The sequence below is a fragment of the Chionomys nivalis genome, chromosome 7, assembly GCF_950005125.1.
Source record: "Chionomys nivalis chromosome 7, mChiNiv1.1, whole genome shotgun sequence".
NCBI classification, from domain to species: Eukaryota; Metazoa; Chordata; class Mammalia; order Rodentia; family Cricetidae; genus Chionomys; species Chionomys nivalis.
In genome coordinates, this window is record NC_080092.1 from 75,369,764 (window position 1) to 75,382,189 (window position 12,426).

Consider the following 12,426-nt stretch of genomic DNA (forward strand, 5'->3'; position numbering starts at 1 on the left):
AATATATAGAATCTTAGTTTGGAGTTTGCCAACAGCAATGGGATCTCATAAGATTTAAAAAGTAATGTTTTTAGATTAAACTAGATTAAACTAAATTAGTGCCTTTTGAAGTTAGGTTTTCTCAGTCCCTCTAGAACTGCTTAGAGTTTGACACTACCCCATATAAAGATTTCTTTAGTGTTTGAGTCCAGCCCGCAGCCAGCCCCGCCCCCTGCAAGTCTGACATCACGTGGCATCATTTGCATACTACCTGGGACTGGGTATGACAATCCTCCTCTTTGAGCCCTTTCATTGGCAGTGCCGGAGAACCTGCCCTATACCGGAAGGACCAATCGGCACCCTTAAGACGTTAAAAAAAAAAAAAAGAAAAAGAAAAAAGAAAAGGAAAGAAAAGCTTGAAGGTGGGGTCTTGTGTTGATGGCTGACCATATGGACCAATCGTCCTCGGAATAGAAGAGCCTCGCCGTAGATTGGTTGAGGGGCGGTACTGGAACTCTGTAAGCCAATTGGAACTCGGAGCTGAGGGGGCCGGTCCCCGCCCGTAGGGCAGATAAGTTGAGGCCGCGGGGGTTGGGGGCTGTGTGGGGCTCGCCGTGGGGCTGAGGCTGCAGGTAGCCGGGTGGGCCATGTCCGGGGCCGCAGCGGGCGGCAGAGGTGGAGGTTCCTGGGGGCCGGGGCGCGGAGGGGCGGGGGGTCTCCGGCGGGGATGCTCTCCACCGGCGCCCGCTGGCTCCCCCCGGGCCGGGCTGCAGCCACTCAGGGCTACAGTCCCCTTCCAGCTGCAGCAGCCGCACCAGCGCCGGGACGGGGGTGGCCGCGCAGGTGAGCCGGGTCGGAGTGGGTGCAGGGGCGAGGGTCTGGAGAGTACTGGGAAAAGTATGAAGGGGAAGTGGATGGGAGGTGAGGGAGGAGAAAAGGGGACGCGCAGTGTTCCGAGGACGGAGGGAGCAAGGCGAGCAGCTGCGAACGTGGGGTGCAACTCTGGGAAGGAGGGGGCCTGGAGTCCGAGCCGGGAGGTAAGGGGAGGGACCTGGCAGATGGAAACTAGCTTTGGGGGGCGTAACCGAAAAGTAGCCCGAAGCGTCTGCCCGGGAGGGGGGGGAGTGAGAAGTGCTGGGGTGGGTGCAAGGAGTGTTGTGGGCTCCCTGAGCCGAGGGTTTCACTGGGAGCCGGTGGGCGCTGGACTCCTGCTCGGTGAGGGGGAGGGGCATGGAAGAGAGCCGGGTGGAGCCATGTGTTACTTCTCCAGCTTGAGTTTGGCCCCAGCGTCCCTTTCTATGGCTCTGGAGTTCCTTTCTCCACCAGTTCACGTGCGCTTCCCTTTATGCCTCTTCCAGGAGCTGATTTGATCCCAGCCCGTTGGGATAAGTTAGTTTAACGGCTTTTACTGCGGTGCAAACGCACCTCTGTTCCCGATTTTCTACGTTCTTCCTAATGTAGCCCAGAAGTTGTATGTTCCCATATTTTTGACCTGCTTAATATGGCTGTCTCATTCTAGTCATTCTGTGCATGTGTGCTTGTGTACAGAAGTTGGGCAGTTTGCACCCTACCTCCCACCCCCTCCGAAGGTGGTTTTGTCGTGAGCGTTCCCAGCCAACGTGGCAGTGGAGTGCTTACAATCAAGTATGCTGTGGCAAATACCCCACTTTCTGAACAGCGCCGAAGCAGTTTCTTAATAGCAGCTTGATGTGGTGGGTGTGGGGAAACGAGGGTGGAGCAAATTTAACCTTGCTTTCACACTGGAGGCTGTGATGGGACCCACAAATGCAGGCCCTTTGGAACGGAAAAGGAACCTACTTGCATGAGGAGGTTGGCAATAAGTTAAAAGTGAAGTTTGCATTTGATTCACACCAGATGTGAAAGGATCATTGCACACTTCCTAAGCCTAAGTTTGTACCAAATGTACAAAAGTTATGTCCCTGCCATCTTAACATGACATTCTCTAAACCAGACTCTTAAGTTTTCTGGAGATTACTAAGCTTGGATGTTGCTTGGCCCCTTCCTGAAAGTATTCTGTTACAAGAGTCTTGCTAGGTAGGATGGGATTCATCAGGTCTTTGAGGTAGAAAACCAAGTCTCTTTGTACCTCGCTGTATATGTTAATATCACATCCTGGAACACAGAACTTGGTCAAATCTGGTAGCAAGATGGTGACCAAGTAGTCAAAGTATGTGTAGAATCTGGTGGTGTAGAAGAAGGCAATGCCCAGACAAAGTCATGCCTATCATCAACTATAAAGCAAGCCACAAGACTACAAACCTGTGGCAGTTAAAACCCAGGGAAGTTAGAGCTGCAAGCACTAGAACCATCGTCACTTGGTAGAAACCAACAGAAGCCTTGCCTGTGCAGTAGTAGTTAGAAACTGTGTAGCAACCATTTTAAGAGCAGTTGTTTTGTGATTCCTGCAGAGCTGGTATTGAAAGGGAAAGCCCTGGTGGGTGCTGTACAGAGGGGAGGAATGTAGGTTTGGATGCTTGGGTTATTTACATGGCCTGCTCCTTTTGCAGATTCAGGGTCTCTATAAAGATACTGATGAAAACAGGAAACTAGAGGGCTGTGTAACTTGTCAGGTGACTTAGGGCAGATTGAATGGATTCCTACATTATGTATTTGGTTGGTCCATTGCTTCTCCACCTGTTAATATCCCAGAGGTATTATATAGACATTTGCCTATGGGGTAGGATTATCGTTAGGTTTTCAGTAGGTAGGAGAGAGAAAGGAAATAGTAGCCTGAGCCCATTGCTCTTCTTTGTGGCCCCTGGTCTTCGACTAGGGGCGTTTCAGCCCTGTGCATGTTAGCCTCACCTTCATGTATTTTTCAGGTTGTTTCTATTCCTTCAGAAGTGACAGAAGTGTTTTCCTCTAGGCCACTAGGACATGTAACAGGGAAGTCCTTGCTACCATAGACCCTGAAAAGAATGATGTTAGTAGCCTGGGTTTGGAATGCAGGCTCTTCCATTTACCAGCTGGTGTAGTCTTGAGGAAGTTTCTGGACTCCCTTTCTCCTGTGGGCAACAAGCTCTATGTCAGAAGAACTAAACGAGCTCATGAAGCGCTCAGGAGAGTGCCTGGCACTCGAGAGCTGCTGTGTTTCAAAAGCGCATTCTGCTGCACTGCATTGCTGCTCTTCCCCGCACTGAGCTACTGCGAGAGCACTGCTGGGGAGAGCCCACTGCCTTTTCAGGCTTCAAAGAGCAAACCCAAATTGGTCTGAAACCAGTGCTGCAAGTTTCAGAACTTCAGGGCCTCTTGCATTTTTATTCTGTCATCTTTTAAAATGAGCTTTCTAAACAGAGCTCGGAAACACAACAGTGTAAAAAGGCCTGTGAGCCAGGACGGGGTTTCAGGAACAATTAAGTGTCGTCACTGTTTCTGTTTTCCATCCCAAATGATGTAATACTCTGCTGTGCAGTTATCTCGCGCCGCACGCCCTGCTGTGTTCTTGACAAGATAAATTAGGCCTTATATAAAGGGTTATGGTGCAAAGAGTGGGTTTACCTTCTGTGACCATTCATCCAGAAGGGATGTCTTCATAAAGCGAGGAACAGCTTCATTTTTATGAGCTGGAGCTGGAAGAGCTATGAGAAAAATGAGGGCCAACTCTAAGAAAGCTAAGAGCCACTGGTGGGTGACTGAAACCCTCGATACAGTTCTTACTGCAATTGCCCCCTGAATCAAATTCTCTTTTATGTCTGAAGCCAGTTTGAAGCTGCTAACTTTTGCGTTTTTCCAGAACCCATGATGATAGATAAAACAGAAGTGAAGTTTTCTGGGTTCAGGTCTTACCTATCCTGAAAGTGTTTCAGTCTCCATATCCCTAGACTGGAAACAAGAGCTTTGTGGTGCTAAGGATTGAACCCAGGGCTTTGTGCATGCCACACGAACACTACACATAGCCACATTTCCCACCCCATGAAGATAACACTTAATTAAACTTTGCTAATTATTTCTCTAGCGAACCTGGGAAACCAGATGCTGCTTGGGAACCAATATACTCCACCAAAACCTTCTTAAACCAGGAGTTGGTAATTATAGCCTGTAGGTTATGCCTGGCCCTGAGCCTGTTTTTGTAAATAAAGTTTTATTGGAACACAGCCACCCTCTTTGACGTTTGCTGTGTCTATTTTCATGCGGTCAGTGGCAGAGTTTACTCATTGTACAGAAGTTCATCTATCCTTGTCTTGAACTGTACACTTGATTCTTACTCCAATGTAAGAATCAGTTTCAAGAGTGTATAATTTATGCTTCCTCAGAAAACCCTAAGGTAGAGTAAGGTAACAATCATATTTTAGGGGAAAAGGAACCATCTGTTTTTAGTCAGCCCTCAGTCTTTGTGGCAGATCAGCACGTGTGAGTACCAATTCCCCACCCCAGTGGTCAGGTGACACGTGTTCAGTAGACATAGCTCATTTGAATTTACACAAAAGCGTAACTGTTAAGCAAATTTGTTCCCCCTCTTTCCTTATGGCCCCCTACCCTCAACCTAACAACTCACACTGCAGAGAACATAGTTTTAAAATTATATGAAAATCACTTGAGACCTATCTCCTGTATTGAATTTTTTTCATTACTTTTTAGTTCGCCATACGGATCATTGAGAACCAGCTGGTAGTAGTCATGGTTGCCCTAAAATACTGGATTCCCCAGAGGGACATAGGGAGTGTTCTCCTGAGTGGCTATTTCCTGAATATAAGGTGTCATTGTTATTAGGGATGTCATTGCTAATTATTTAATGCCTTTCCTTGTATTGTTTTGAAAACTTAGCCCTTGGAGGATGGGTGTTTAGATGGGTATGAGGCCACATCAAAGAGGTTGTGTATTAGAGGTTCTGCGAGAAGGTGCTCTTCAGACCGTTGTCCTTGTGGCCAGTGATGCCACAAACAGCTGGAAGTTTAAAATAGAGATGGAACTTTTCTCTGCTAAGGAGTCATCTTGGGGTACAGTTAGAATCCCTAAAGAACTGCAATCATCCGTTTGTAACCTGTGATTGAGACAGCTTCTATTTGGGAAGCATTAAGCCCACAGGCTTTTCCTAGCCTGATACTGCTTGCTACTGTCTTCCATAGCTTTGCCAGGCCCACTCCTTGTCGGTAAGAAGCACATCTCTGAAGCACCTGACCCTTAAACAATTATCAGTAGTGATATCTTTCCTGAAGTCAGGGACTTCCAATTTCTAGGATGCCATTAGCTGTGGTGATTGTCTATCTTCTGGGTACCCAAAGGAGTGTGGGTCCATGCGTTCTTAGGTTTTTTTTTTTTTTTTTTTTTTGATAGCACAATGTTAGATAGTCTGAGGAGTCCTTATATAACACAGTTAAGAGATCAGTAGAAGGGGGTGAAAACATTGTGGGGTGTGGTGGTAAGTGGATATTGCTCTCTCTGGTTCCAGATACGGATTTCTAGGATGGGTTACAAAAATTTCATAGTGATATGAATGAGTGTTGTCAAAGCGGTTGGTGGGCTTAATAGCCAGGAGAATTCTCTGCCTGCGTTCTCTGCTGTAGCCAATGTGTTCTGAGTCGTATAGGCCCACGCCAGTCCCTGATCTTAGTAGAACTGTTAGGAATTAAACAGCTGCCTCTAGGTTCTTACCAGTCTCACACTGAGTCTTTCTGCCAAAGGATTCAGACTTCGTGGTGTGACATCCTCTTACAGGTCTGGTTTTGGAGTCTTTATAGATACTGTCACATGTATCAAGCACTGTTTGATGCTAGCTTGTGTTCTGCCTGGGCTTACCTGGTCTTGCTCTTGTTCTTGGAGCAGCACAGAGCCCTTTTCAGGGCTGGGAAGGTAAACCTGGTGGTTCTTTCCTATTTCATAGGACAAGTGGATACTGTATTTGTTACTCGTTGCTGAGACAAAATACCTGACCGAAAAGCAAGGGTTTATTTTGACTCATAGTTCAAGGATACAGTTCATCAGGACAGGGAAGACAGGAGAAAGGGCTGGAGCTTACATGACATCTGCACTCAGGAAGCAAAGGGAAGAGTGCTGGGGCTCAGCTCAGTTTCTCTTTAGGCAGTCCGAGGGATGCTGCCGCCCACATTTAGGGGAGGTCTTCCATCTTAATTAACTTAATATAGATCATACCCAGGGGCTTGTCTCTTCCATGACTCTATACCCTGACAAGGTAGCAATCACAATTACCTACACAGATGCCCAGCAGCAGTAAGTTAATTTAAGGAATGTGGACAATCTCACGATGGCATCATCATTTCTGCCCTCCTCTGATACAGAATTTGTTCTTTCTTGTCTTAGAAAAGGGAGTAGAAGCCAAGGGTAGCAACTGCTCTCAGCTTTCTCCTCTGCCTGAGTCTCAGCCTCACAGAGATTCCATTATTTGGTTTGCAGAGTATGAATTAACCAAACACTAGCCAAATCTATTCACGTGGTCAGGTCAAAAACAAATCCTGGTCTCAGAGAGGGAAGAGTTGAGGATGCTATTTGAAGTCGTAAATGATCAGTGCTCCAGTTCCTCCTGCCATGTGGCATCTGGATGGGCTGTCATTCCTGGGCACAGCTGGCCGTGAACACGAGGCCTTCCAGCTCCCAGTGCCCACTGGACATCCTAGCTTTCTGGCACTTCGCTCTCTCCCTGCACTCACAAGCAAGTCGAATATCTAGCTTTGGAGTCATGTAAATGGTTCTCCTTGGGGCTTAGTAAGCTTCAGTTGACTTTCCTGTGTGGGAGTACCACAGCCAATCAGGAGCAGCTTAAATGAACTTAAAAGAACACTATCAGGGTATTTCATAATAGGAAAACTGCAGGTCCAGCCCTAGGGAAGCTGGAGCTGAAGTCTTGGCCTTGTACAGACACTTACCCTGCCCAGTTCAGGCACACAGGTCTGTGGGTTTGCTCAGGAGCCTTAGACAGCTGGCACTGGGGGAGGGAGGATGGAGTGCCTTAGGCTTCACCCGCCTGCACATTAGCAGTTTAGGCTTCCAGCTCCCTATTAAAATGGGTGTGTGTGGAGGCCTGGGAAGACTCTTTGGGGATTTGATTGCTCTCATGCATTTGGGCCATGATTAAGAGTTGGGGGTGCATTCTATCAGAGGCTGCCAGAATGTGTCATCTTAAATGGTGGACAGTGTTTGGCAGAGCAGAGTTGTAAATTTAGGGTACCTCCCCTCTGACCATAACTCCCTATCTGCTAATGTCAGGCAGCTTTTTCCAGGGAACCATCTTGTTAGGGCACAGGTTAGTGTACCACCAGCTCTGCCACCTGAATCCCTTATGATCAGAAGTGACAGCCTTCAGGAGAGCATTGAAGTGTTAAGACCAAAGGTGGGCTATGACACAGAGCTTTAAAAGCAGGTGCTAGCGCATCCACACGTAAATGCATTATAGATGCAAGCTGGAGAAGGCGCAGAATGAAGGAGCATTCAGTGTATGGTGGGCTAATTATAGACTTACTGGCTTTTGAATAGGTTTTCTTTTATTTTAAAATGGCCAATGTATTTTCTCTAAAAGTTAAATTAGGTATTATTGTCGTCTCTCCTTTCTCTTTCAAAAGTGACATTTTTAGAGCCTGGTATGTAGCATAGTGGTAGAGCATGTGCTTTGCATGTGCAAAGTTTTGGTCTATCCCCATCAACACGTGCGCGCACACACACACGCACACACAAACTGCCATTGCTATAGACACTATCCCCATCACCACACACACACACACACAAAGTGCTATTGCTGTAGACACTATCCCTATCACCACATGCACACACACGCACACACACACACACACACACACACACACACAAAGTGCCATTGCTATAGACGTAACTGCTCAGCAGTGTTCTCAAATCCTGTAGTTCCTTTTACCCCATCCTGGAAATTGTGTGCTTGCCTTTTTAAGAGGTAGGTACCTCGTGTTTCAAGTTCAAGTACAGTGGAACTCACCCTGCAGCTTGAACAGATTTGAGTGCTTTTGCTAAGGGAGGGCCAAGGGAGATGGGGAGTGTCATGCTCAATAAATACTTGTTGGATTGAGTTGCTGGAAAGGCAGTGGAATGGAGAAGGGAGCCACACCTCCCCCAGGCTCGCTTGTAATGGCTTTTCCCACTTCTAGTCCCCATACACTGTTCCCCTCTATCGTAGCTCCCCAGCTACTTGCAGGACAACCTGCCCACTCCACAAAGCATCAGTGTTCTCTCCTTAAATCATTGGTCTCCTTTTCATCCTGGTTTTTAGGCTTCAAGCCCAGCTGGTGGCAAAGATGTTGCATTTCCATGGAAGTCATTGCTACTGTAGGTTCTCTTCCCAACACATTTAATGTGGGGGGAGAGGGGGAGTAAATCACCAGGTTGGTCCATGGATGGGATGGAAATAGACAGTGTGTAGGATTTTGCTATAGGTTTGTTTAAAGTCTGAACTACTTAGCTTTTGTCTTAGAGGTGTGGTTGACGGGCCAAGGAGACTTGAGAGGAGTCCCCAGTGTCTATTCTTGCTAGATAGACCAGTACCAATTTTTTGGTATTGCTGTACTGTACAGCAAGGAAAAGCAGGGTTGCAAAATGAGTCGGTGACTTTTTAGGCCAGACAGCAGAATTACTAGTGGACCCTAGGATGGCTTTCCCAAGTGTGATCACGTGGAAAGTCCCCTCCCCCATGCCAGGCACCATCCTATAACATCAAGTATTGCTGTTCCCTTACCCGGCTAACGTGGCGAAATACAGGAAAGCGGTGTTCATAATCATTGTTCAAACTCTGGACATTTAGACTTATCCAGTCTGTGTCCCTGTTGCCAACCATGGCTCTGGTGACTTAGACGAAAAGGTTTAATAAACCTGCCCAGCTGGGTGTGACTTTGAACAGCATGAACATGAGATTAGAGGAGTCGGAGCTCTTTCCCGTCTTCCCTCTCTCTCTCCTCCCCCTTCCTCTCTCTGCCCTCCTCCACATTCCCTCCACTTTAGACTTCTCTGAGCCTGTTTGTTCGCCCACGTGGCTTTGAGAGAACTACCGTGGATAACACGTGCATTCCCTGCCCCACAGCTGCAGGCACAGAAACCTGTCATACCGTCCCTGGATTGGGGATCACCTGCTTAACTCATGCTCATTAGTTAGGACCCAGGAGATGGGGAGGTGGTGGATAGCACACATGACCGAGGGGATGCAGCCAGAGGTCTTTTACAGTAAATACAGCAGAGTGTGGATGGAGAGGGGAGAATGGGACTGTGGGAGCCACGTCCGTGGAGACAAGCACCTCTTAGCCTGAGGGAGGTGCATGGACGCTTTCTCAGTGGAACTGTGGCAAGAGTTGTTTTGTCTTCCTGGCATAAAAGTAATAAAGGGCTGTTTCCATAGTAAGAGCCTGAGAATCCCAAGTCTGAAAGACCCCAGATTCACCTGTATTGTTCCGAGAACTTGAGACATGAATAGCTTTGTTTTGACAGTATTCATTTGTTTGTCTCCTGCTGCTCATAGTTGGTACTCAAATGTTTTACGTTCGCTTTCACTGCGTCCTGCTGGGGAGGGTTTGCAGACTGGAAAACTGAGACCCAGCAAAGAAATAATGTGCCCACAACCATGTGATTGACAAAACCTTTTTGCTTGATTAAGCAAAGGTCTCTTCCCGCACATGGAAGTGTGCTGTGAACTTGGTCCCAGCATGGCATCCCCACCACCTGCCGAGCACATCTCCAGCTTTTGCTTCCCTTTAGTTTGTATGTCTGTATTCCAGGCTCAGAGTGCACCTGATAACCTGATTAGAAGAGAACTGGCGATGGGCGCAAAGATAAGTCTTTCTTCAGCATCCCAAGGTGATCACACCGTGGGCTTCCCACGCCTTGACCTTGTCCCGGGAGCTGTGAATTGGTAGATGATGGGACGACGGTGGCAAGTGCAACACTGTGTGCGTGACGTGGTGGTGGCTTTTGCGTGTTTCTGGCTGGTGTGAGATTTGCCATTGCCATCTGGAATGAGTAGCTCACCAGGGACAGGTGGGGAGCTGGGGCAGACTGATGTCTCTGCCTTTGTGGAGTCGTGGTTGTCGGTACTGATTGGCAGTTGTACGCCTAGACGGTATCTTTCTATTGTGTGACTGTGTGAAACCATGAGAAGCCCCTGGGGAAATGTGGTCATGCATTCCTATAGAAGGGGGTGGGCACAAGTGGCCTTGTGCCATGAAAACAGCTTAGTCCCCCCACTTAGGGTAGCCGCTGGCACCACCACGCCTACATTTCTGATGGGAAAGAAGCCTGGGGCACATGATCTGCCCAAGCACATCCCTTGTCTTGCTTTTGGCTAACTAGGAGTAGGGTCTTGTGGTATTTACTAGCACCCAGTAGAGGGAACAATGGAGGTTTGAGCTCTGGAAGAAGCTCCATCTAGGGTGCATTGCCTGGCTGGCTTCTTGGAACTAACTCATCCCTCTACAAGATCGCTTTCCTCTCTCTATAGAACTCTTTCATGTTCTAATGTTTGTATGCTTGTATGTGACCTTTCGTTTCCAGTTACTTCACAACCCCGTAAGGTAAAATCTTATTTAACAAACATTATAAAAGCACTTCTGTATAATAAAGTTGTTTCCATTTATCTAATGCTTTCTCGTTGTCTGTTTTGTAAGCTTTGTGTCTTTAAGTAAAAAACAAAAAAGCAGGAAGGGCTAGGAAGTGGCTTAGTTGAAGTGCTTGCTGTTCAAGCCCGAGGATGGATTCAGATCCCCAGCACCTGTGTCAGTACAGGGTGCAGCAGTGCGCGTCTAACTCCAGCACTGGGGTGTGCAGGCAGGTCGCTCTCTGAGCTCATAGGCTGGCCAGCCCCCCTCGACTTGTGAGCTCCAGGTTCAGTGAGAGATCATGCCTCAAAAATGAGGTAGGGCTGGTAGAAAGGGTCAGGTGGTAAAAACACTTGACCTGACATCAATCCCTCCATCCCATTGTTGAAGGAGAGGACTGACCCTTGAAGGTTGTCCTCCAATCTCGACTTCCTGTGTAATCCCTTCCCTGTATTCTCACACACACACACACACAGACACAAATAATTTTAAAAAGTTTCAGTGTGGTAGAACATGATTTTAATCCCAATGCTCAAGAGTGAGAGGAAGACAAATCTCTGAGTTGCAGTCTAGCCAAGGCTACATAGAAAGAACCTGTCCTCCCCAAACAAAGCAAAACAATTTAAAATACAGTAGAGAAGCAATTGAGGAGGTCTTTGGCTTCTATTTATACATAATGTGCACACACATGCACACATACAAGTACATGCACACCATAACACAGGGACAGATAGAAACTGACTTTTTTTTTTTGTTCTTTATATAACTTGTCTGAACTGTGTGGTCACTGTCCGTGTAAAACAGTGAACATTTAAATGCTTGCCGTTTGCAGGGAAAGGAGCAGAACTCCATAAACCCTTACTAGATAACAAAACCTTTTGCTGTCTCTTTATTTACCAACCTTCCATTTTGTCATAGTTGGATATTCCTTTCTAGGAATAAAATTCAGTCTCTCTCTCTCTCTCTCTCTCTCTCTCTCTCTCTCTCTCTCTCTCGTGTGCATGTTTTGAATGAACATGTGGGTGTCAAGTATGAGTGTAGGAAAGTATGTGAGTGTGTAAAATTCCTGTGACAGCAAGCAGTTGGCAGGTGTGCTAGTAGGCAAATCTAGGTAAAGATTGTGTAAGTATCCTATGTACTCATTCTTGTTGTTTTGAGACAGGGTTTCTTTGTGTAGCCTTAGCTTTCCTGGAACTCTCTCTGTAGACCAGGCTGGCCTCAAACTCAGAGCTCCGCCTACCTCTGCCTCCCAAGTGCTGGGATTCAAGGCGTGTGCCACTACTACCCAGCTCTGTATGCTTATTCTTGAACACTCAGTTTCAGATTGTTTCCAGATAAAAAGACTAATCTATCAGGTTGCTTCTACATGCTTGTAACATCTCTATTCTCCCCACTTAACAGATGGAACAGTTGATACCCAAGAAGTTATGGATCTGTTTTGAGTTCACATACCATGCTGGGGTGAAGTCAGGGTTTTGCCTCTGTGTTAGATTGCTTTTCAGAAGCCTGCAGCTCGTCCTCCAATTGGAGAACATTGGTATCAGACCCTGGGAACTGACTGGGTGCCAGTTTCTGTATTTGCACGTGCAGCCCTTGCTCCATGTTGACCCAGCGTTAGAGTCGGCAGGGTTGCCGCACCGAGCTGGTCCTGAGCAGGATCCCGCACTGAGCATGCTCTGCATGGCCAGAGTCTTCTAAGGAACGTGCCTGCTGTCTGGAGATGAAACTCTACCACTCTCCTCTGCTCTTCACCTAGTTCTTCACTTCTTAAAACACTCAGAAGACTCATCGGTGCCACAGCCATGCAGTACCTGCTGCACATTTATATAGGAGAGTACAGGGGGGGCAAATCAGTGAGTTTAGCTCAGAGAGTGGTGCCAGGTTATAGGCCCAGGCCAGATGGCTTTTCTGTGATATATACTAGGCAGCC

The 12,426-nt window shown here is 47.3% G+C and overlaps 1 protein-coding gene across 2 annotated transcripts in view; it reads left to right on the forward strand.

Moving 5' to 3' along the window:
* Window positions 1-611: 611 nt before the first annotated feature.
* Fam117a (family with sequence similarity 117 member A) overlaps window positions 612-12,426 on the forward strand; it is a 44,524-nt gene continuing 32,709 nt past the window's right edge. Inside the window, exon 1 of one of the 2 annotated variants that reach the window (XM_057775104.1) lies at window positions 612-822. In XM_057775104.1, coding sequence (XP_057631087.1) covers window positions 627-822 — 196 coding nt within the window. In that variant the 5' untranslated portion in view covers window positions 612-626. The remainder of the gene's footprint in view (window positions 823-12,426) is intronic. The other variant, XM_057775105.1, reaches the window with a different exon arrangement.